This window comes from Anomaloglossus baeobatrachus, chromosome 2 (genome assembly GCF_048569485.1).
Source record: "Anomaloglossus baeobatrachus isolate aAnoBae1 chromosome 2, aAnoBae1.hap1, whole genome shotgun sequence".
Classification (NCBI taxonomy): Eukaryota; Metazoa; Chordata; class Amphibia; order Anura; family Aromobatidae; genus Anomaloglossus; species Anomaloglossus baeobatrachus.
Window position 1 is genome coordinate 570,589,045 of NC_134354.1, and position 25,989 is coordinate 570,615,033.

The window sequence follows — 25,989 nt, forward strand, 5'->3', positions numbered from 1 at the left end:
GAAGGGACATATCATGCCCTTAATATAATGTCAAAAACGCATGCATTTAATTTGTCAAAAAAGCATGTTAAACGCTAGGATTTTGATTTAGGATGCGTTTTGAAACTTCTAATGTTAGCAAAACGCTGCCAAAATGGCAAAAACAATTGACATGTTGCTTCTTTAAACGCAGAGATTTTGACAAATTTGCTGCAACTGAAACGCAGCGTTTTTAACAGCATTGTGCGCACAAGAAATCACAATTTCCCATTGACTTTGATTGAAAATCAAAATGCATGCATTTTGGCATTAAAACGCTGCAGTTCAAAACGCTGCGGAAACGCATGTAAAAAAGCAAAGTGCGCACACAGCCTTAAAGGGATTTTGTCAGGATGTTTTTGATATGTAATCTGAAACCAGCATGCTGTAAGAGTTAGCATGCAGTTTACAGCCAGCCATCTCCTATCTCAAAGTGTGTTTTTGTTTACCTGCAACGTTAGTTTAAGCCTCTTAGCTTTATCATTAGTGGGTCTGAGCAGCTGAGCTGTAGTCCAACTCTACCCCCCTGTGATTAACAGCTTCAGTCTATGTAAATTATGGAATTGTACAATTAAAGCCTGTGTGGGCGAGGCCTGCTCCCAGAGCTCTGCTACATACAAAAAATAAAATCTTTCACTCCTTCAGAACGGCTGCATCCAGTAATTAAGTGGTATATCGATAGATTCAGAATCTCTTTGCCTACATTATGTTGCTCTCAGATAAGGCTTCAAAAACCTGCTGACAGATTCCTTTAACCCCTTAATGACCACGGGCTGTAAAATGATGTCCTAGAGGTCATAGTGTTAAGTGGGGGGGATTCGCGCACATGTCAGCTGATTTATACAGCTGACATGTGTACCTACCAGGTACAAGCAGATCCGCCCGTACCTGTTAACCCCTTAAATCCGCTGTGAAACTGTCAAAGTGGCATTATAGTAGCGGTCACGGTGTTCCGCTTACTCATCGCCTGTCACCGGAAGTTACGTGACGGGATCATGTAGATCCGATGGTTGTCATGGTAGCACAGGGTCATGTGATGACTCCTGTAGCTCACATGACTCACTTCCTGTCTCACACGGCCGAGTGCTGTATGAGATAGGAGATGAGCATATCTGCTATTCACAGCTGTGTAGCTGTGAGCTGGAGAAATGTAAGAGCGATCACACTGCTGATCCTATAGGCCACTTTACACACAGCGACATCGCTGTCGGTTGTGCGGCAAATTGCTGCCCGTGGCGCACAACATCGCTTACACCCGTCACACATATTTACCTTCCTAGCGACGTCGCTGTGGCCGGCGAACTGCCTCCTTTCTAAGGGGTGCGGTTCGTGCGGCATCACAGCGGCGTCACTAAGCGACTGAGGTGTGAACAGGTGCATAACTGAACATGACATAAAATACATAAAATACAAAAAAAGATAGTTTGCACTCTGATAATGCTAAAGTATGGAAACCATGAATGGCCATTTATATATGCTAAATATCTCATTTTTCTTAGATTTTCCTTAGCAGTAATGCAGGTCTATGATTGCATTCAGACGAGCCCCCATGCTGAGTGACAGCTGTTTCACTGCAACCAATCACAGCCGCTGGTGGGCGGGTCTATATCGTGCAGTAAAATAAATAAATAAATTTAAAAAAACTACGTGCAGTCCCCCCCCCCCAAATGATACCCAGCCAAGATAAAGCCAAACAGCTGGGGGCTGGTATTCTCAGACTGGGGAGGCCTATCATTTTTTAGGCTGCCCCCAGCCTAAAAATCTCAGCCAGCAGCTGTCCGGAATTGCCACATCCATTAGATGCGACAGTCCCGGGACCTTACCCGACTCTTCCCAAATTGCCCTGGTTCGTTGGCAATCGGGTAATAAGGAGTTAATGACAGCCCATAGCTGCCACTAAGTCCTTGGTTAATCGTGGCAGGCGTCTATGAGACACCCCCCATGATTAACCTGTAAGTTAAAGAAAATAAACACATACACCCAAAAAATCCTTTATTTGGGTGACAAAATTTGGAAGACAAAAAAACCCACTCTCTTTCACCACTTTATTAATTCCCAAACAACCCTCCAGGTCCAACATAATCCACACGAGGTCCCACGGCGCTTTCAGCTCTGCTACATCAGAATCTGACAGGAGCGGCCATAGAGAATGACCTCTCTGTCAGCTCCACGGAGCAATTGAAGTGAGCCACGCTATCAGCGTTGATATCACTCAGATTACCAGTGGCCACAGCTGAAGTACTCCACCTGAGACAGTTGGAGGATCAAGTTGTGGCCGCGGGTAACCTGAGTGACATCAACGCTGATAGCGTGACTCACTTCAGTTGCTCCGTGGAGCTGACAGAGAGGTCGTTCTCTATGGCTGCACCGCTGATCGTGCGGCTCACTTCAGTCACTCAGGTGATTTGAGTTCTTCACCTGTGATCGCAGATCAGGCCGCGACACAGAAACAGAGCCACGCAATGACAGTGAACTCGGGTGAAGCTCTGACGTCACTGCTGCAGATTCCTCTGTCCTGGCACTGACCTCAGAAGTTCATCTGAGTTCATGCATCACGCGTTCGTTTTGGACACATTTTTTTTGTCAAGCGCAGTGTTTACAGTTGTCAAAGTCTGCCAGAGGGTGCATTTTTTGACAATTACAGAACGCAGCGTGCGGACATAGCCAACAGGGTCACCAATCTGAAAAGTGATAAGGGCAGAGTGAAACCAACAAAGAAGCTAAGGAATTTTCAACCAAGTCTTCGACCTGTTGCTTTTTGTCGCCCTTTCATCATTGAGAGTCTCTGGGTTTAGAGATCATCCACCAATCAAAATTGACAACACGTCACTATTAAACCATGACTGATGGCTTTTGTTACAACACGTAGCTTTTATGTGCAGTGTGGGGGTCTATAGAAGGGATATGTGCCCTCTGCAGGTGACTAATGCCAATAGTAAAGCTTTCTCCTAATACCAAAGAGCTTTTGGCCTGATGTCAGAATTGTTCTTGCCTCTGAGCTTTTTCTGTTTGAGTCTCTGACATTATAATTTCACATGGATGACATATTTTTCTATATTTGGATTGTTTTAGGCTCTCCGTCTCAGCAATACAGCCATGGGAAAAACAACCACTGGCCAAATTGTAAATCTTTTATCCAATGATGTCAATAAGTTTGATCAGGTATATATTTTAATTAAATTCTATTTTTGTTGAATGTTTTAATTTCTGCAGAAGAGAAGGTCATTAAAGCAATGTAAGTGACGGAAAATACACAGGATAATAGCAAAACACATGAGCACAGTGTAGATGCTGCAAGAGCGGGACTGTACCATACACATTAGATTACTGTCTGCTTGTCCCGAAATTAAGAAAAACAAAAAGCCAGTCATGGCTGTGGGCGGGACAGGTCTAAGCAAATGCTGCATGAAGTAAATAGCCTGTGGACAAGGCCTGATGACTTAATGTGAACAGTCACCAACCGCCAAAATCTAGACAGATGGAATACATCCCAAATTGGGGTGCATAGCAAGGTGGAGGTCAACCACCGACCAATTCAATGAAGAAAAACAAAAAGCCAGCACTAAATGTGCACTTCAGCACTAACAATTCCAAACTGTACTTATAAAAATTTGAGATTTTTGGCAAAAAATTGCAATTTCTTGAGCTGCCTCGCCACGTCACGGCAAATCTCATTTGAGGCAGTCCTACACTAAAATATTTTTATAAAATGTGCCATATGGCCTCACATATGAATAGTAGAACTGCTCTTAGCAGCACTCACCTGGTCTATTTCAATCCCGTACCCATGACTGAATCATGGCTGTGGGCGGGACAGGTCCAAGCAAATGCTGCATGAAGTAAATAGCCTGTGGACAAGGCCTGATGACTTAATGTGAACAGTCACCAACCGCCAAAATCTAGACAGATGGAATACATCCCAAATTGGGGTGCATAGCAAGGTGGAGGTCAATCACCGACCAATTCAATGAAGAAAAACAAAAAGCCAGCACTAAATGTGCACTTCAGCACTAACAATTTTGTCCCGAAATTAGTTGGTTCTTTCATGTGTTGTGTACAGGACCCATAAAGGGAATCTGTCAGGAGAATTTTGCTATGTAATCTCAGAGCAGCATTATGTAGGGGCATAGACCATGATTCCAGCATTGTGTCAATTATTGTTGTAGTTTCAATAGAATAAGTGTTTTATCAGCAGGAGATTATCACTAGAGGACCACTTTTTTCGTGCCATATAGTCCTCCTGCTCTGTGTAACCCCAGCCCCAGCAATGATTAGCAGTTTTCTGCCTATGCATAGTATACATAGAAAGCTGTCAGTCAGTAGTGTTGGCTGGGTTAAACAAAGTTCAGCATTCAGATAAGTGGAAAATCTGCAACAGAGAAAACAGTGATTTTGTGAAAACCACACAAAGGACTCCAGTAAGTGACACAGTCCAGGAATTAGGGTCTTTGTCCCTACATCATCCTGTTCACAGATTACATAGCAAAATCTTGGTAAATGGTTCCTTCATAATTGTAGAAGAAAGAACTTGGCAATATGCCATAAAGGCTCCTTTAACATGTCTATTTGTCATCCATTTGTAACAGAACCTGTGTTTAAAAAAGAACTCGAACTGTTAGAAATGGAGTAAAAATAGAAAATTAAAACCAAATTTTCAATTTTTGGGAGCAAAAATAATGTATTAATTTAAAAACAGATGCTTTTGATTTCCGTTTTTCACTTGTTTTATTTTTGTTTGTAACAGATACATTTTTACTATAGGAGTCTCTGAACAGCCCTAATGTTCTGCACATGCACAGTGCTAATAAAACAGATGCCTTAAAGGGAACCTGTCAGGTGTAATATGCACCCAGAACCGCAAGCAGTTCTGGGTGTATATTGGTAATCCCTGCCTAACCGTCCCTGTATACACTAGCATAGATAAAAAGATCTTTAGAAAAAGTGTTTCTAAAGATTGTGTATTATATGCTAATGAGCGAGGGGACTAGTCCGCTGGGCGTTAGTTCTCCTGGCCAGTTGGCTCCATTAGCATGTTAGTACGCCCCTGTGGGCCACTGTGGGTGTGCTAACATGCTAATGAATATGCAGCGTCACAGGATGATCTCACTTCGCCATCGCGTCAGACGCTGGATTTCGGGTCAGTGCCCGTGACCCCGGAATTTGGGTCATTCGCACTATGAAGCCGGGTGTATGAGTCCTTGCTTCACACTGAAGTAGTATGCATGACCCAAACTCCAGGGTCATGCGCACTGAGCCGAAATCCAGTGTCAGATGCGATGGCAGGAGAGAGGTGAGTGAAATTATCGTGTGACGCTGCGTATTCATTAGCATGTTACCATGCCCACAGGGACTAACATGCTAATGGAGCTGACTGACCAGGGAACTAACGCTCAGGAGACTAGTCCCTGACCTCATTAGCATACGGTAAAAGATCTTTAGAAATACTTTTTCTAATAATCTCTTTATCTATGCTAGTGTATACAGGGACGGTTAGGCAGGGATTAGCAATCTGCACTCAGAACTGCTCGTGGATCTGGGTGTATATTGGACCTGACAGGTTCCCTTTAACTCAATGCATAACACATGACTTTCCATTATGATCCTTTTCACATGGTCTTCATTGTTAAAAAACAGATCTATCCGTGTTTTCCCGAAAATAAGACAAGATCTTAGATTATTATATGCTCCGAAAGATGGGCTTTGGCTTATTTTCAGCGGAAGTGTTATTTTTTTCCATGAACAACAATCCACATTTTATTTAAAAAAATCAACATTTATTTATATATAGTCATATTTCGTTCTGGAATGTCAACATAACTCTCCAAACGTGTGTGTACCTATCTATCTATACACACACACACACACACACACACACACACACACACACACACACACACACACACACACACACATCAGCCTGTCTCCTTTTCAGCTTTAGACTCCTGCAATTTAGAGACCTTTGGTCACATGATGTGATGTCACAAGGGTCTTTAAGAAGTCCTGTTATCAGGATATAAACCCTGAGATCTAGGGGGGTCCCTGTGAAATTTCCTAGTTTGCTCTCCCTTCTCCCTAATGCCAGTCCTGCATACCAGCCTGTCTCCTGTTAAGTTATTTTAGTCTCCTGCAATTAAGAGACCTTTGATTACATCATGTCTAGAGATGAGCGAACCGGTCGCGGTTCGGCTCGAGGTCGGTTCGCCGAACGGGGGTCCCGTTCGAGTTCGGTTCGTCGAACGTTCGACGAACCGAACTCGAACCAATAGGCTATAATGGGAGGCAATCACAAACACATAAAAATGCATTATAAATGTACACAAACAGTTAATAAACATTGCCATAACACTTACCGGTCCCCGCGATCCCTTCTGCACTCTGTCTCCTGCCGCTATTCCATCCGATGATCGCTGAATCCTCCCGGTGACTGGCACTGCAGCAGTGATGCAGGACCTATCGTGACGTCAAAATAGCCATGTGACCAGTCACGTGGCTATTATCTCATTGGCTACAGACTGGTCACATGACTATGACGAGTCATGTAGGACCTGCGAGTGCATCTCTCCGGTACACGGTGCACATATGTGTATCGCCGTGTACCGGCGACATGCTCTAGCACACGGTCCGCGTTCCGTTAGGGACCGGCTGACACAGCCGGTCATTAACGGAGGTTGCCATAGCAACGCAGTTAGCGGTGACGTCACCGCTAACCGCGGCTCCGAGAGCACCGTTGCTATGGTAACGCGTGTCAGCGTCTGAGAGCAGGGAGCCAGCGCTAAGCGGTGTGCGCTGCTCCCTGCTCTGTGCACATGTAGCTGCAGCACATATCGGGTAATTAACCCGATGTGTGCTGTAACTAGGAGAGCAGGGAGCCAGCGCTAAGCGGTGTGCGCTGCTCCCTGCTCTGTGCACAGGTAGCTGCAGCACACATCGGGTAATTAACCCCATGTGTGCTGTAACTAGGAGAGCAGGGAGCCAGCGCTCAGTGTGCGCTGCTCCCTGCTCTCTGCACGTGTAGCTGCGTGCGCTGGTAACCAAGGTAAATATCGGGTTGGTTACCCGATATTTACCTTAGTTACCAAGCGCAGCATCTTCCACGCGGCGCTGGGGGCTGGTCACTGGTTGCTGGTGAGCTCACCAGCAACTCGTGTAGCCACGCTCCAGCGATCCCTGCCAGGTCAGGTTGCTGGTGGGATCGCTGGAGCGTCGCTAGTGTGACATCTCACCAGCAACCTCCTAGCAACTTACCAGCGATCCCTATCGTTGCTGGGATCGCTGGTAAGTTGCTTAGTGTGACGGGGCCTTTACCGCTGTTACCGCTGACAGCCAGCACTGATCTGCACGCTGCACGCTGCTTCCCGTTTGTAGTGATGATTGTAGTTAGGATGAGGTTCCCCAGCCCCAAGTGATGAGCTGGGTAAACTCATCCTCACTACAATCGTGACTACTACTACACTAGAAAGAAAGAAGACAGAAGAGCAGGATCGTGGAGGGCTGACAGGGGGTAATAAAGATGGAGTCTCTAATGTGTCTGTGTATTTATTTCTATTAAAGTATTTTTTCTCTGTGTGGTGTTTTTTTTTAACCCTTTATTGGAGATTCTTAATGGCCGGGTCAAACGTGCCTGACATTAAGAATCTCTGGCTTAATACTGGCTAGTAAAACAAAGCCAGTATTAACTCATGATTACCCAACAAGCCACCCGGCTACAGGGCTGTTGGAAGAGTTGGATACAGCTCCAGATGATGGCGCTTCTATGAGAGCGCCATTTTCTGGGACGGCTGCGGACTGAAATTCGCAGCAGAGGCGCCCAGAAACCTCGGGCTAACCTGTGCTGCGGATTCCAATCCCCAGCTGCCTAGTTGTACCCGGCTGGACACAAAAATGGGGCGAAGCCCACGTCATTTGTTTTTTAATTATTTCATGAAATAAGTGAAATAATTAAAAAAAACGGGCTTCCCTATATTTTTGGTTCCCAGCCGGGTACAAATAGGCAACTGGGGGTTGGAGGCAGCCCGTGGCTGCCTGCTGTACCTGGCTAGCATACAAAAATATGGCGAAGCCCACGTCATTTTTTTGGTGGGAAAAAAAATTCTGCATACAGTCCTGGATGGAGTATGCTGAGCCTTGTAATTCTGCAGATGCTGTCTGCTCTTCTCCATACAGACAGACAGCAGCTGCAGAACTACAAGGCTCAGCATACTCCATCCAGGACTGTATGCAGAAGTTTTTTGCCCCCTGAAAAAATTATGTGGGCTTCGCTATATTTTTGTATGCTAGCCAGGTACAGCAGGCAGGTACGGCTGCCCCCAACCCCCAGTTGCCTATTTGTACCCGGCTGGGAGACAAAAATAAAGGGAAGCCCTTTTTCTATTATTTCATGAATTTCATGAAATAATTAGAAAACAAATGACGTAGGCTTCGCCCCATTTTTGTGTCCAGCCAGGTACAACTAGGCAGCTGGGGATTGGAATCCGCAGCACAGGTTGGCCTGAGATTTCTGGGCACCACTGCTGCGAATTGCAGTCTGCAGCCGCCTCAGAAAATGGTATTTTCATAGAAGCGCCATCTTCAGGTGCTGTATCCAACTCTTCCAGCACCTGCTTGCTATACCTGGCTAGCATACAAAAATATGGCGAAGCTCACGTCCTTTTTTTTGTAGTTTTTTGGCAAAAAAAATAAAAAATGCTTCCCTGGATTTTCCATTGCCAGTGAAGGTAACATCAAGCAGTGGGGGTTAGCAGCCAGTAGCTGCTTGGATTACCCTTACCTAGCAATACAAAAAATGCAGCGGGAGCCCATATATATTTTTTTTAATTATTTATTTAAATAACTAAAAACAAAATGGGCTTCCCTGTATTTTGATTGCTGGACATCACAGTGCTGTAAAAATAAATCTTTAAAAAAATGACGTAGCGCTCCGCGGTATTTTTGATTCTCAGCGCAGATAAAGCAGACAGCTATGGGTTGCCACCCCAGTCTGCCTGCCGATACCTTGGTTGGCAATCAAAATACAGGGAAGCCCATTAATTTTTTCTATTTAAAAAATAGTTAAAAAAAAAAAATGACATTGGGTCCCCCCATTTTTGATAGCCAGCTAGGGTAAAGCAGACGGCTGTAGCCTGAAAACCACAGCTGGCAGCTTTACCGTGGTTGGGGATCCAATGTGGAGGTCCCCTCAGGCTCTTTTTTATAATTATTTTATAAATATTAATAATTACACAATAAAAGTAGGGTCTCCCCCAAATTGGATCACCAGCCAAGGTAAAGCGGACAGCTGTGGTCTGGTATTCTCAGGGTGGGAAGGTCCATAGTTATTGGGCCTTCACAGCCTAAAAATAGCAGGCCACAGGCACCCCAGACGTGGCGCATCCACTAGATGCGCCAATCCTGGCGCTTCACCCCAGCTCATCCCGTGCCCTGGTGCAGTGGCAAACGGGGTAATAAATCGGGTTGATACTAGCTGTAAAGTCACCTGAGATCAAGCCCAGCAGTTTGTGATGTCATGGCGTCTATTAGATACCCAACATCATAAACTGTCAGTACTAACAAAAAAAAAAAAAATCGACAAAAGAAATTTATTTGAAAAAACAGTCCCCAAAACATTTCCTCTTTCACCAATTTATTGTAAGAAAAAAAATAAAGGGGTCCCACGACGACTCTGGACCGTCTAGAATATGGGGGGGAGACACTCAGGGAACGTATCCCCCATTTTCTAGGAGTGCGGACCCTTCATGTGAGGAGTGTGGGTGCAATGAATCTGCACTCACTCTCCCCGGGTCCACAGCAGCAGAGTCCATGTCGTAATAGTTGCTACCAAAGCTGCAATGCCCTGCTCATGAGGTAAGGGCATGCCTAATCAGGAGAACTACTGTAGAGGAAGCTCTGCTCACTGGTATATAGATGCTCAGAGGTAATAATAGATAAAATTAGTGAGTAACCTCGGCACTCTAAATCTCCCAGACTAAGTCAGTAAGTCACAACGGATAGTAATGCAAAATCACTCTTTATTGGTCCGTATTAAGAAAAAATTTTTTTTCATAAGCATATATGTTTTTGTCCAAAACAAGTTACAAATGACGTTTCGGCCTGAGCCTTCGTCAGATTGGACTTATCTGCATGTAATCATGAAAAATGACAATAATCAGTATCACATAAGAGTGAGAGAGCAATAACATAAACTCGAACAATGTAGAGGTACAATTGGGATGCAGCAAAAAAATTGCAACACAGCAAGAAATGAAACACATGATACAAATGTCATAATACAGTACAAGGACAATATAGTAATGACAAATATGGGGTCAGAGTAGGCTTAGACAGCTCTGGTACGAAAGAGATGTCAATCATAAAGTAACATGTGCAGTAGGTGTAGAGCTACAGTATGCATGGCAGAGCTAATGGGTAGACCGACCATAGAAAAAGAACGGAGAAAAAATGGAGAAAAAGTGGAGAAAAAGTGGAGAAAAAAGTGGAGAAAAAAGTGGAGAAAAAGTGGAGAAAAAGTGGAGAAAAAGTGGAGAAAAAGTGGAGAAAAAAGTGGAGAAAGTGGAGAAAAAGTGAAGAATAAGTGGAGAAAAAGTGGAGAAAAAGTGGAGAAAAAGTGGGGAAAAAGTGGAGAAAAAAGTGGAGAAAAAAGTGGAGAAAAAAGTGGAGAAAAAAGTGGAGAAAAAGTGGAGAAAAAGTGGAGAAAAAGTGGAGAAAAAGTGGAGAAAAAGTGGAGAAAAAGTGGAGAAAAAGTGGAGCACGCTTTGGTGCCTTTCATGTGGCACTAAGGGGTGCTTAGCTTTGTATTTAGCCAAAAAAATGAAAAAAAAAAATGACGTAGGGTTCCCCCTAGTTTTGTAGCCAGCTAGGGTAAAGCAGACGGCTGCAGCCTGCAGACCACAGCTGGCAACCTCACCTTGGCTGGTAATCCAAAACTGAGGGCACCCCACGCTGTTATTTTAAATTAAATAAATAATTAAAAAAAAACACACGTAGGGGTCCCCCAAAATTGGATCACCAGCCAAGGTAAAGCAGACAGCTGGGGCCTGATATTCTCAGACTAGGGAGGTCCATGGTTATTGGACTCTCCCCAGCCTAAAAATAGCAGGCCGCAGCCGCCCCAGAAGTGGCGCATCCATTAGATGCGCCAATCCTGGTGCTTCGCCCCAGCTCATCCCGCGCCCTGGTGCGGTGGCAAACGGGGTAATATATGGGGTTAATACCAGATGTGTAATGTCACCTGGCATCAAGCCCTGGGGTTGGTGAGGTCAGGCGTCTATCAGATACCCGACATCACCAACCCAGTCAGTAATAAAAAAAAATAGACGACAAACACATTTTTATTTGAAAAAACACTCCCCAAAACATTCCCTCTTTAACCAATTTATTAGAATGAAAAACAAATCCAGGTCTGGTGTAATCCAAGGGGTTGCCATGATGATCCACACTGTCCCAGTCAATGAAGAGCAGGATGTTCCCCATTGGCTGGGAGAGCAGTGCAGTGACCTGAGCTAACATCAATGGGTCAGCCCAGGTCACTGCAGGGCATGACAAGTGCTGCTGTCAGCGAGGTACATTACCTGCGCTGATCTCCAGCACACTGACAGCACCTGTCACTGAGTTCAATGACCGGCGCCTTCACAGCAAGTCTCGCGAGAGGTCCGTGACGTCACCGCTAGTCAGTCTCGGGTCGGAAGCGAGAGGTGATGTGACAAGCGGCGGCCATGGAGGACAGTGACAGCGCTGAGGTCGGGATGGCGGGACTTCATCACCGCAGGCAGGGCCGGCTCCAGGTTTTTGTGGGCCCCGGGCGGAAGAGTCCCAGTGGGCCCCATAAACACGGAGACACACACACATACACAGATACATACACGTACATATACATATTTAAAGACAAACTCACAAAAATACATATAAACAGACAAATCTATACAGTCATATACACTGACATACATAGATACACATCATACATGCATACATACAGAGACACACACTGCTATGCTGCATACATACATACATACAGACACACACACACTGCTCTGCTGCATACATACATAGACACACACACACACACTGCTCTGCTGCATACATACATACAGACAGACACGCATACTGCTCTGCTGCATACATACATGCATACATACATACACGCATACTGCTCTGCTGCATACATACATGCATACATACAGACACGCATACTGCTCTGCTGCATACATACATGCATACATACAGACAGACACGCATATTGCTCTGCTGCATATATATATATACATACATACAGACACGCATACTACTCTGCTACATATATACATACATACATACAGACACGCATACTGCTCTGCTGCATATATACATACATACATACAGACACGCATACTGCTCTGCTGCATACATACATACACACATACAGACACGCATACTGCTCTGCTGCATACATACAGACAGACACGCATATTGCTCTGCTGCATATATATATACATAAATACAGACACGCATACTGCTCTGCTGCATACATACATGCATACATACAGACAGGCATACTGCTCTGCTGCATACATACATACATACAGACACGTATACTGCTCTGCTGCATACATACATGCATACATACAGACACGCATACTGCTCTGCTGCATACATACATGCATACATACAGACACGTATACTGCTCTGCTGCATACATACATGCATACATACAGACACGCATACTGCTCTGCTGCATATATACATACATATAGACACGCATACTGCTCTGCTGCATATATACATACATATAGACACGCATATTGCTCTGCTGCATATATATATATACATACATACAGACACGCATACTGCTCTGCTGCATACATACATGCATACATACAGACACGTATACTGCTCTGCTGCATACATACATGCATACATACAGACACGTATACTGCTCTGCTGCATACATACATGCATACATACAGACAGACACGCATATTGCTCTGCTGCATATATATATACATACATACAGACACGCATACTGCTCTGCTGCATACATACATGCATACATACAGACACGTATACTGCTCTGCTGCATACATACATGCATACATACAGACACGTATACTGCTCTGCTGCATACATACATGCATACATACAGACAGACACGCATATTGCTCTGCTGCATATATATATACATACATACAGACACGCATACTGCTCTGCTGCATATATACATACATATAGACACGCATACTGCTCTGCTGCATATATACATACATATAGACACGCATACTGCTCTGCTGCATATATACATACATATAGACACGCATACTGCTCTGCTGCATATATACATACATATAGACAGGCATACTGCTCTGCTGCATATATACATACATATAGACACGCATACTGCTCTGCTGCATATATACATACATACAGACACGCATACTGCTCTGCTGCATATATACATACATATAGACACGCATACTGCTCTGCTGCATATATACATACATATAGACACGCATATTGCTCTGCTGCATATATATATACATACAGACACGCATACTGCTCTGCTGCATATATACATACATATAGACACGCATACTGCTCTGCTGCATATATACATATAGACACGCATACTGCTCTGCTGCATATATACATACATATAGACACGCATACTGCTCTGCTGCATATATACATACATATAGACACGCATACTGCTCTGCTGCATATATACATACATATAGACACGCATACTGCTCTGCTGCATATATACATACATATAGACACGCATACTGCTCTGCTGCATATATACATACATATAGACACGCATACTGCTCTGCTGCATATATACATACATACAGACACGCATACTGCTCTGCTGCATACATACATACAGACACGCATACTGCTCTGCTGCATATATACATACATATAGACACGCATACTGCTCTGCTGCATATATACATACATACATACACGCATATTGCTCTGCTGCATATATATATACATACATACAGACACGCATACTGCTCTGCTGCATATATACATACAGACACGTATACTGCTCTGCTGCATACATACATGCATACAGACACGCATACTGCTCTGCTGCATATATACATACATATAGACACGCATACTGCTCTGCTGCATATATATATACATACATATAGACACGCATACTGCTCTGCTGCATATATACATACATATAGACACGCATACTGCTCTGCTGCATATATACATACATATAGACACGCATACTGCTCTGCTGCATATATACATACATATAGACACGCATACTGCTCTGCTGCATATATACATACATATAGACACGCATACTGCTCTGCTGCATATATACATACATATAGACACGCATACTGCTCTGCTGCATATATACATACATACAGACACGCATACTGCTCTGCTGCATATATACATACATATAGACACGCATACTGCTCTGCTGCATATATACATACATATAGACACGCATACTGCTCTGCTGCATATATACATACATATAGACACGCATACTGCTCTGCTGCATATATACATACATATAGACACGCATACTGCTCTGCTGCATATATACATACATACAGACACGCATACTGCTCTGCTGCATACATACATACAGACACGCATACTGCTCTGCTGCATATATACATACATATAGACACGCATACTGCTCTGCTGCATATATACATACATACATACACGCATATTGCTCTGCTGCATATATATATACATACATACAGACACGCATACTGCTCTGCTGCATATATACATACAGACACGTATACTGCTCTGCTGCATACATACATGCATACATACAGACAGACACGCATATTGCTCTGCTGCATATATATATTGTGAGACTCATATAGGATTAGTGGATGAGGGCAGGTATATCTCACCCCGGTATCGGTCCTATGTGACTTAGCCTGGCCAGGATCACCTGGCTACTAATGGATTAATGGGAGGTGAAGGACGGAGGTAAAAGGAATCTGGGAAGTTGGGGGAGGGTCTCCATCTGGGAACACAGTAAGCCTGTTTGTGTAGGAGACACTTGTGAGGAGCAGTGCCTGATGTTTGTATGGTTTAGCTGGAAGGGAGAAGCCCTCCAGTTGGTAGTTAGGATAACACCGTGTATAGTTAGTGCCGGACAGGCAAGGATTTATTTTGTTGGTGTTTTTTTTCTTTTTGTTTATGCTTCACTGCAATAAACCTGACCAAGCGTCAGTTACACCTTGAATTCGGCTGTCTGCCTGAGGTGAATACGTGCCCTTTGAACCCAGCAAAGGCGATCCCGGAGCGTGTTGTCACATTGTGGTGGAGAATGCGGGCAGCACGTTACAGCGCATCATAATGGATGACGTGGTGAAAGCGCTGGTACAATCCGCAGCTGTGCAGCAAGAGGCTAATCGCTTGATGTCGGCACAGTTGAAGGAACTGGTGGAATCGACAGTTAAAGACCGCCAACTTTTGCAGCAGGTGGCGCAGCGTCTGGCGACCGTACCGGAGAGTAATGCGGAGGCTGACCAGAGGGTGATTCATGTGAGTCGGTGCTGGCAGAAATTAACCACAGAGGACGATGTGGAAGCTTACCTGACCACGTTTGAACGGACGGCGGAGCGGGAAAAGTGGCCAAAGGAGCGATGGGCCGACTTGCTTGCACCGTTTCTGGCAGGTGAGGCACAAAAAGCCTACTTTGATCTTGAGCCTGAAGCAGCGCATGACTTTGATAAACTAAAAGCCGAGATCCTTGCCCGGCTGGGAGTGACGACGGCCGTGCGAGCACAGAGAGTTCATCAATGGACTTATCAGCCCGATAAACCACCGCGGTCACAGATGTTTGACCTCATTCACTTGACCAAGAAATGGCTACAGCCCGAGGTTCTGACGGCGCCAGAGATGGTACAAAGAATCGTTCTTGATAAATACCTAAGAGCTCTACCGCCATCTCTGAAGAGGTGGGTAAGCCATGGAAACCCCACGACAGCGGATCAGCTAGTGGATCTAGTGGAGCGTTATTCCTTGGCAGAAGGACTTATGGACGATGCTACACATCCTCGCTCTTCCCCTTCTCGACGAGGATCTGGTAAGACTGTTCCAGGGTCATGGGGAGGAGGAAAATATCCTAAGGCAGTGGAGGAGGAAAACAGGACTGCTGGCCCTGTGAGGGCTAAGGTGCCAAACTATGGTCTTAGCAAGGGGCCCGTGAGGTGTTTCCGCTGCCAGGAGGTGGGCCACATTGCTGCAAACTGTCCAGTAACTGCAGAACCGATGCAGTGTGATGTCACGGACTTTGAAAAACGCAGGGCTATGGTTGCACGGGTAGTGTGTGTTGCTGCATGTCAAGGCGATATGAAAAAACACCTGTGTGAAGTGTCCATTGATGGCAATACTGTTGTTGCACTATTAGACTCGGGAAGTGTGGTGACTCTGGTAAAGGCCAGTCTGGTGGCAGTCCCGATGGGACCGTCAGATAAATTTTCTGTGACATGTGTGCATGGAGACACCTGCTCGTACCTCACAACGGTCTACTGCATTACTACGCCCTATGGGTCTGTGCATCATAAGGTGGGACTAGTACCAGCACTATTGCATGATATCATTTTGGGCAGGGATTTTCCCCACTTCTGGCAGTTGTGGGAGAACCAATTAGTACCCCAGGGTAGCCGCACGGATGATCCTTCTCCCACACCTTGTGTGGGCCCGGAGCCACTAGAGGATGCCCCACAAGAGGGTTCAGAGGAGGAATCCGCTGAAAACAACCCCCAGTTCCCCTTTTCAGTTCTGGCGGGTGATTCCGATGAACCCGGGGCAGAGGCGGACACGGGTGGCTGTCCCCCTTCCTCTTGGCTGAATTTGGAAGTCCAGAAAGATGACTTCCAAAGTGAGCAAATGAGAGATCCTACCCTTACTCAGGCTATAAAAAATGTTAAAATGATAAACGGGGTGCAGGTGGATGCAGGTACTAGGCTGGCTTACCCCTACATGGCCCTGGAGAATGACTTTCTCTATCAGATAGAGAAGAAGGGGGATGACACAGTACAACGATTGGTTGTGCCGAGAGCCTACAGGCGGAGAGTGCTGGACCTGGCACACGGACACATGATGGGGGGACACCTGGGGGTCCAGAAAACTACCGAAAGGATATTACACTGTTTTGTTTGGCCCGGCATGCATCACGATATTCGCACCTATTGCGAGTCTTGTCCCGACTGCCAAATGTCTGCGCCTAGGCCCCGTTTCTGTAGCCCCTTAGTACCTCTGCCTATCATCGAGATCCCATTTGAGAGAATTGGGATGGATTTAGTTGGACCCCTCCCCAAGTCTGCACGAGGACACCAGCACATCCTTGTCATCTTGGATTATGCCACTCGTTACCCCGAGGCCATCCCTTTGCGTAACACGGCCACCAAGACCATTGCCAAGGAGCTGGTCCATGTGTTTAGTCGGGTTGGTGTCCCAAAACAAATACTCACAGACCAAGGAACCCCCTTTATGTCTAAAGTAATGAAAGAACTCTGCAGGCTGTTACAAATAGCACAGTTACGCACCTCCGTGTATCACCCTCAAACGGACGGACTGGTCGAACGGTTTAACAAAACTTTGAAACAGATGCTCCGTAAGGCGATAGACAAGGACGGGAAGAACTGGGACTACTTACTCCCGTATTTGCTTTTTGCCATCCGGGAGGTGCCCCAGTCTTCCACCGGGTTCTCTCCTTTCGAGCTTCTGTACGCCCGACGTCCCCGTGGACTGTTAGATGTCGCTAAAGAAACCTGGGAGGGACAGGTCACCCCGTTCAAAAGCGTAATAGACCATGTAACCCAAATGCAGGACCGTATTGCGGCGGTGATGCCCATCGTTAAAGAGCATATGATACAGGCTCAAGGAGCACAGAAAAGGATTTATGATAGGGGGGCCAAGATCCGTACTTTTGCACCCGGAGATAGGGTGTTGATCCTGGTCCCCACGGCAGAAAGCAAATTTCTGGCAAAGTGGCAAGGCCCCTTTGAAATTAAGGAACGGGTGGGTGAGGTAAACTACAAAGTGTACCAGGCTGGTAAAAGGAAGCCTGAACAGATTTATCACGTGAATCTGATAAAACCCTGGAAGGACCGTCCAGCTCTGTCAGCAGGTCTGGCCCTTCCGGTCTGCAAGCAGACCATACCGGATGTCGGGACGGCGGAGACTCTGTCGGAGCGGCAAAAGACCGACGTCAAGCAGTTTGTAATCAACAATCACGAGTTTTTCTCGGAAAAGCCCGGGCAGACCACTCTCATTAAACATGACATCATAACAGAGCCTGGGGTAACAGTTCAGGTAAAGCCCTACCGAATACCGGAGGCTCGGCGGGAAGCTGTCTCCCGAGAAGTGAAGACCATGTTAGAGTTAGGTGTAATCGAGGAATCGCATAGCGCCTGGTCGAGTCCGATTGTGTTAATACCGAAACCAGACGGCTCCATTAGATTCTGCAATGACTTCAGGAGATTAAATGCAGTCTCCAAATTTGATGCATACCCTATGCCACGGGTCGACGAATTAATAGATCGGCTTGGAAAAGCCCGGTATATCACGACCCTAGACTTAACGAAGGGCTATTGGCAGATCCCGCTAACAGAGGCCGCTAAAGAGAAAACCGCGTTTTCTACACCGGAAGGTTTATACCAGTATGTGTATATGCCGTTTGGACTACACGGGGCACCGGCAACCTTTCAAAGGTTGATGGACCGAGTCCTGAGGCCCCATAGGCACTATGCTTCTGCGTATTTGGATGACATAGTCATATACAGCCTGGACTGGGAGACGCACCTCCAGAAACTAGAGGCTGTGATTGAGGACCTGCGGGAGGCGGGTCTAACAGCAAACCCCAAGAAATGTCATATCGGGCTGGAAGAAGCCCGGTATTTGGGATACGTAATTGGGAGGGGAATTGTTAAACCCCAGATTGACAAGATACAAGCCATTCAGAAATGGCCGCAACCAGTCAACAAGAAGCAGGTGAGAGCGTTTTTGGGAATAGCCGGCTACTACCGACGGTTCATTCCCAATTTTGCGGCTACCGCTGTTCCCCTGACGGACCTTACCAAAGGGAAAGACTCTGTCATGATCAAATGGACCACGGCAGCCGAAGAAGCCTTCCATAACTTAAAACTAGCTCTTTGCTCTCAACCTGTGCTAATGACTCCTGACTTCCGCAGCGAGTTCGTGGTCCAAACGGACGCTTCTGATGCCGGTATCGGGGCTGTATTGTCACAACTGAAGGACGGAGAGGAACATCCGGTCCTTTATCTTAGTCGGAAACTTAATAAGCATGAACGCAACTATGCCATAGTGGAAAAAGAATGCTTAGCCATTAAGTGGGCTCTAGAGTCCCTTAAATATTACTTGATTGGAAGGAAGTTCCGGCTGATCACTGACCATGCCCCTCTCAAGTGGATGCACTTGAATAGGGAACGGAATGGCCGAGTGACCCGGTGGTTCCTTGCACTTCAGGCCTACCGTTTTACAGTGGAGCACCGCCCGGGGGTGCGGATGGGGAATGCTGATGCCCTGTCTCGTGTGCACTGTTTTGTGGGTGCCGTTGCTCAGCCGAGGTGGTCTGAGCAGAGGGGGGGGATATGTGAGACTCATGTGGGATTAGTGGATGAGGGCAGGTATATCTCACCCCGGTATCGGTCCTATGTGACTTAGCCTGGCCAGGATCACCTGGCTACTAATGGATTAATGGGAGGTGAAGGACGGAGGTAAAAGGAATCTGGGAAGTTGGGGGAGGGTCTCCATCTGGGAACACAGTAAGCCTGGCTGTGTAGGAGACACTTGTGAGGAGCAGTGCCTGATGTTTGTATGGTTTAGCTGGAAGGGAGAAGCCCTCCAGTTGGTAGTTAGGATAACACTGTGTATAGTTAGTGCCGGACAGGCAAGGATTTATTTTGTTGGTGTTTTTTTTTCTTTTTGTTTATGCTTCACTGCAATAAACCTGACCAAGCGTCAGTCACACCTTGAATTCGGCTGTCTGCCTGAGGTGAATACGTGCCCTTTGAACCCAGCAAAGGCGATCCCGGAGCGTGTTATCACATTGTGGTGGAGAACGCGGGCAGCACGTTACAGCGCATCATAATGGATGACGTGGTGAAAGCGCTGGTACAATCCGCAGCTGTGCAGCAGGAGGCTAATCGCTTGATGTCGGCACAGTTGAAGGAACTGGTGGAATCGACGGTTAAAGACCGCCAACTTTTGCAGCAGGTGGCGCAGCGTCTGGCGACCGTACCGGAGAATAATGCGGAGGCTGACCAGAGGGTGATTCATGTGAGTCGGTGCTGGCAGAAATTAACCACAGAGGACGATGTGGAAGCTTACCTGACCACGTTTGAACGGACGGCGGAGCGGGAAAAGTGGCCAAAGGAGCGATGGGCCGACTTGCTTGCACCGTTTCTGGCAGGTGAGGCCCAAAAAGCCTACTTTGATCTTGAGCCTGAAGCAGCGCATGACTTTGATAAACTAAAAGCCGAGATCCTTGCCCGGCTGGGAGTGACGACGGCCGTGCGAGCACAGAGAGTTCATCAATGGACTTATCAGCCCGATAAACCACCGCGGTCACAGATGTTTGACCTCATTCACTTGACCAAGAAATGGCTACAGCCCGAGGTTTTGACGGCGCCAGAGATGGTACAAAGAATCGTTCTGGATAAATACCTAAGAGCTCTACCGCCATCTCTGAAGAGGTGGGTAAGCCATGGAAACCCCACGACAGCGGATCAGCTAGTGGATCTAGTGGAGCGTTATTCCTTGGCAGAAGGACTTATGGACGATGCTACACATCCTCGCTCTTCCCCTTCTCGACGAGGATCTGGTAAGACTGTTCCAGGGTCATGGGGAGGAGGAAAATATCCTAAGGCAGTGGAGGAGGAAAACAGGACTGCTGGCCCTGTGAGGGCTAAGGTGCCAAACTATGGTCTCAGCAAGGGGCCCGTGAGGTGTTTCCGCTGCCAGGAGTTGGGCCACATTGCTGCAAACTGTCCAGTAACTGCAGAACCGATGCAGTGTGATGTCACGGACTTTGAAAAACGCAGGGCTATGGTTGCACGGGTAGTGTGTGTTGCTGCATGTCAAGGCGATATGAAAAAACACCTGTGTGAAGTGTCCATTGATGGCAATACTGTTGTTGCGCTGTTGGACTCGGGGAGTGTGGTGACTCTGGTAAAGGCCGGTCTGGTAACAGTCCCAATGGGACCGTCAGATAAATTTTCTGTGACATGTGTGCATGGAGACACCTGCTCGTACCTCACAACGGTCTCCTGCATTACTACGCCCTATGGGTCTGTGCATCATAAGGTGGGACTAGTACCAGCACTATTGCATGATATCATTTTGGGCAGGGATTTTCCCCACTTCTGGCAGTTGTGGGAGAACCAATTAGTACCCCAGGGTAGCCGCACGGATGATCCTTCTCCCACACCTTGTGTGAGCCCGGAGCCACTAGAGGATGCCCCACAAGAGGGTTCAGAGGAGGAATCCGCTGAAAACAACCCCCAGTTCCCCTTTTCAGTTCTGGCGGGTGATTCCGATGAACCCGGGGCAGAGGCGGACACGGGTGGCTGTCCCCCTTCCTCTTGGCTGAATTTGGAAGTCCAGAAAGATGACTTCCAAAGTGAGCAAATGAGAGATCCTACCCTTACTCAGGCTATAAAAAATGTTAAAATGATAAACGGGGTGCAGGTGGATGCAGGTACTAGGCTGGCTTACCCCTACATGGCCCTGGAGAATGACTTTCTCTATCAGATAGAGAAGAAGGGGGATGACACAGTACAACGATTGGTTGTGCCGAGAGCCTACAGGCGGAGAGTGCTGGACCTGGCACACGGACACATGATGGGGGGACACCTGGGGGTCCAGAAAACTACCGAAAGGATATTACACTGTTTTGTTTGGCCCGGCATGCATCACGATGTTCGCACCTATTGCGAGTCTTGTCCCGACTGCCAAATGTCTGCGCCTAGGCCCCGTTTCTGTAGCCCCTTAGTACCTCTGCCTATCATCGAGATCCCATTTGAGAGAATTGGGATGGATTTAGTTGGACCCCTCCCCAAGTCTGCACGAGGACACCAGCACATCCTTGTCATCTTGGATTATGCCACTCGTTACCCCGAGGCCATCCCTTTGCGTAACACGGCCACCAAGACCATTGCCAAGGAGCTGGTCCATGTGTTTAGTCGGGTTGGTGTCCCAAAACAAATACTCACAGACCAAGGAACCCCCTTTATGTCTAAAGTAATGAAAGAACTCTGCAGGCTGTTACAAATAGCACAGTTACGCACCTCCGTGTATCACCCTCAAACGGACGGACTGGTCGAACGGTTTAACAAAACTTTGAAACAGATGCTCCGTAAGGCGATAGACAAGGACGGGAAGAACTGGGACTACTTACTCCCGTATTTGCTTTTTGCCATCCGGGAGGTGCCCCAGTCTTCCACCGGGTTCTCTCCTTTCGAGCTTCTGTACGCCCGACGTCCCCGTGGACTGTTAGATGTCGCTAAAGAAACCTGGGAGGGACAGGTCACCCCGTTCAAAAGCGTAATAGACCATGTAACCCAAATGCAGGACCGTATTGCGGCGGTGATGCCCATCGTTAAAGAGCATATGATACAGGCTCAAGGAGCACAGAAAAGGATTTATGATAGGGGGGCCAAGATCCGTACTTTTGCACCCGGAGATAGGGTGTTGATCCTGGTCCCCACGGCAGAAAGCAAATTTCTGGCAAAGTGGCAAGGCCCCTTTGAAATTAAGGAACGGGTGGGTGAGGTAAACTACAAAGTGTACCAGGCTGGTAAAAGGAAGCCTGAACAGATTTATCACGTGAATCTGATAAAACCCTGGAAGGACCGTCCAGCTCTGTCAGCAGGTCTGGCCCTTCCGGTCTGCAAGCAGACCATACCGGATGTCGGGACGGCGGAGACTCTGTCGGAGCGGCAAAAGACCGACGTCAAGCAGTTTGTAATCAACAATCACGAGTTTTTCTCGGAAAAGCCCGGGCAGACCACTCTCATTAAACATGACATCATAACAGAGCCTGGGGTAACAGTTCAGGTAAAGCCCTACCGAATACCGGAGGCTCGGCGGGAAGCTGTCTCCCGAGAAGTGAAGACCATGTTAGAGTTAGGTGTAATCGAGGAATCGCATAGCGCCTGGTCGAGTCCGATTGTGTTAATACCGAAACCAGACGGCTCCATTAGATTCTGCAATGACTTCAGGAGATTAAATGCGGTCTCCAAATTTGATGCATACCCTATGCCACGGGTCGATGAATTAATAGATCGGCTTGGAAAAGCCCGGTATATCACGACCCTAGACTTAACGAAGGGCTATTGGCAGATCCCGCTAACAGAGGCCGCTAAAGAGAAAACCGCGTTTTCTACACCGGAAGGTTTATACCAGTATGTGTATATGCCGTTTGGACTACACGGGGCACCGGCAACCTTTCAAAGGTTGATGGACCGAGTCCTGAGGCCCCATAGGCACTATGCTTCTGCGTATTTGGATGACATAGTCATATACAGCCTGGACTGGGAGACGCACCTCCAGAAACTAGAGGCTGTGATTGAGGACCTGCGGGAGGCGGGTCTAACAGCAAACCCCAAGAAATGTCATATCGGGCTGGAAGAAGCCCGGTATTTGGGATACGTAATTGGGAGGGGAATTGTTAAACCCCAGATTGACAAGATACAAGCCATTCAGAAATGGCCGCAACCAGTCAACAAGAAGCAGGTGAGAGCGTTTTTGGGAATAGCCGGCTACTACCGACGGTTCATTCCCAATTTTGCGGCTACCGCTGTTCCCCTGACGGACCTTACCAAAGGGAAAGACTCTGTCATGATCAAATGGACCACGGCAGCCGAAGAAGCCTTCCATAACTTAAAACTAGCTCTTTGCTCTCAACCTGTGCTAATGACTCCTGACTTCCGCAGCGAGTTCGTGGTCCAAACGGATGCTTCTGATGCCGGTATCGGGGCTGTATTGTCACAACTGAAGGACGGAGAGGAACATCCGGTCCTTTATCTTAGTCGGAAACTTAATAAGCATGAACGCAACTATGCCATAGTGGAAAAAGAATGCTTAGCCATTAAGTGGGCTCTAGAGTCCCTTAAATATTACTTGATTGGAAGGAAGTTCCGGCTGATCACTGACCATGCCCCTCTCAAGTGGATGCACTTGAATAGGGAACGGAATGGCCGAGTGACCCGGTGGTTCCTTGCACTTCAGGCCTACCGTTTTACAGTGGAGCACCGCCCGGGGGTGCGGATGGGGAATGCTGATGCCCTGTCTCGTGTGCACTGTTTTGTGGGTGCCGTTGCTCAGCCGAGGTGGTCTGAGCAGAGGGGGGGGATATGTGAGACTCATGTGGGATTAGTGGATGAGGGCAGGTATATCTCACCCCGGTATCGGTCCTATGTGACTTAGCCTGGCCAGGATCACCTGGCTACTAATGGATTAATGGGAGGTGAAGGACGGAGGTAAAAGGAATCTGGGAAGTTGGGGGAGGGTCTCCATCTGGGAACACAGTAAGCCTGGCTGTGTAGGAGACACTTGTGAGGAGCAGTGCCTGATGTTTGTATGGTTTAGCTGGAAGGGAGAAGCCCTCCAGTTGGTAGTTAGGATAACACTGTGTATAGTTAGTGCCGGACAGGCAAGGATTTATTTTGTTGGTGTTTTTTTTTCTTTTTGTTTATGCTTCACTGCAATAAACCTGACCAAGCGTCAGTTACACCTTGAATTCGGCTGTCTGCCTGAGGTGAATACGTGCCCTTTGAACCCAGCAAAGGCGATCCCGGAGCGTGTTATCACATTGTGGTGGAGAACGCGGGCAGCACGTTACAGCGCATCATAATGGATGACGTGGTGAAAGCGCTGGTACAAACCGCAGCTGTGCAGCAGGAGGCTAATCGCTTGATGTCGGCACAGTTGAAGGAACTGGTGGAATCGACGGTTAAAGACCGCCAACTTTTGCAGCAGGTGGCGCAGCGTCTGGCGACCGTACCGGAGAATAATGCGGAGGCTGACCAGAGGGTGATTCATGTGAGTCGGTGCTGGCAGAAATTAACCACAGAGGACGATGTGGAAGCTTACCTGACCACGTTTGAACGGACGGCGGAGCGGGAAAAGTGGCCAAAGGAGCGATGGGCCGACTTGCTTGCACCGTTTCTGGCAGGTGAGGCCCAAAAAGCCTACTTTGATCTTGAGCCTGAAGCAGCGCATGACTTTGATAAACTAAAAGCCGAGATCCTTGCCCGGCTGGGAGTGACGACGGCCGTGCGAGCACAGAGAGTTCATCAATGGACTTATCAGCCCGATAAACCACCGCGGTCACAGATGTTTGACCTCATTCACTTGACCAAGAAATGGCTACAGCCCGAGGTTCTGACGGCGCCAGAGATGGTACAAAGAATCGTTCTTGATAAATACCTAAGAGCTCTACCGCCATCTCTGAAGAGGTGGGTAAGCCATGGAAACCCCACGACAGCGGATCAGCTAGTGGATCTAGTGGAGCGTTATTCCTTGGCAGAAGGACTTATGGACGATGCTACACATCCTCGCTCTTCCCCTTCTCGACGAGGATCTGGTAAGACTGTTCCAGGGTCATGGGGAGGAGGAAAATATTCTAAGGCAGTGGAGGAGGAAAACAGGACTGCTGGCCCTGTGAGGGCTAAGGTGCCAAACTATGGTCTCAGCAAGGGGCCCGTGAGGTGTTTCCGCTGCCAGGAGTTGGGCCACATTGCTGCAAACTGTCCAGTAACTGCAGAACCGATGCAGTGTGATGTCACGGACTTTGAAAAACGCAGGGCTATGGTTGCACGGGTAGTGTGTGTTGCTGCATGTCAAGGCGATATGAAAAAACACCTGTGTGAAGTGTCCATTGATGGCAATACTGTTGTTGCGCTGTTGGACTCGGGGAGTGTGGTGACTCTGGTAAAGGCCAGTCTGGTAACAGTCCCGATGGGACCGTCA

General features: G+C 47.2%; 1 protein-coding gene across 2 annotated transcripts in view; it reads left to right on the forward strand.

The window, feature by feature from the left end:
* ABCC4 (ATP binding cassette subfamily C member 4 (PEL blood group)) overlaps positions 1-25,989 on the forward strand; it is a 410,039-nt gene that overhangs the window by 66,647 nt on the left and 317,403 nt on the right. For both annotated transcript variants that reach the window (XM_075336755.1, XM_075336756.1), the window contains one exon: positions 3,091-3,180. In XM_075336755.1, coding sequence (XP_075192870.1) covers positions 3,091-3,180 — 90 coding nt within the window. The remainder of the gene's footprint in view (positions 1-3,090; positions 3,181-25,989) is intronic.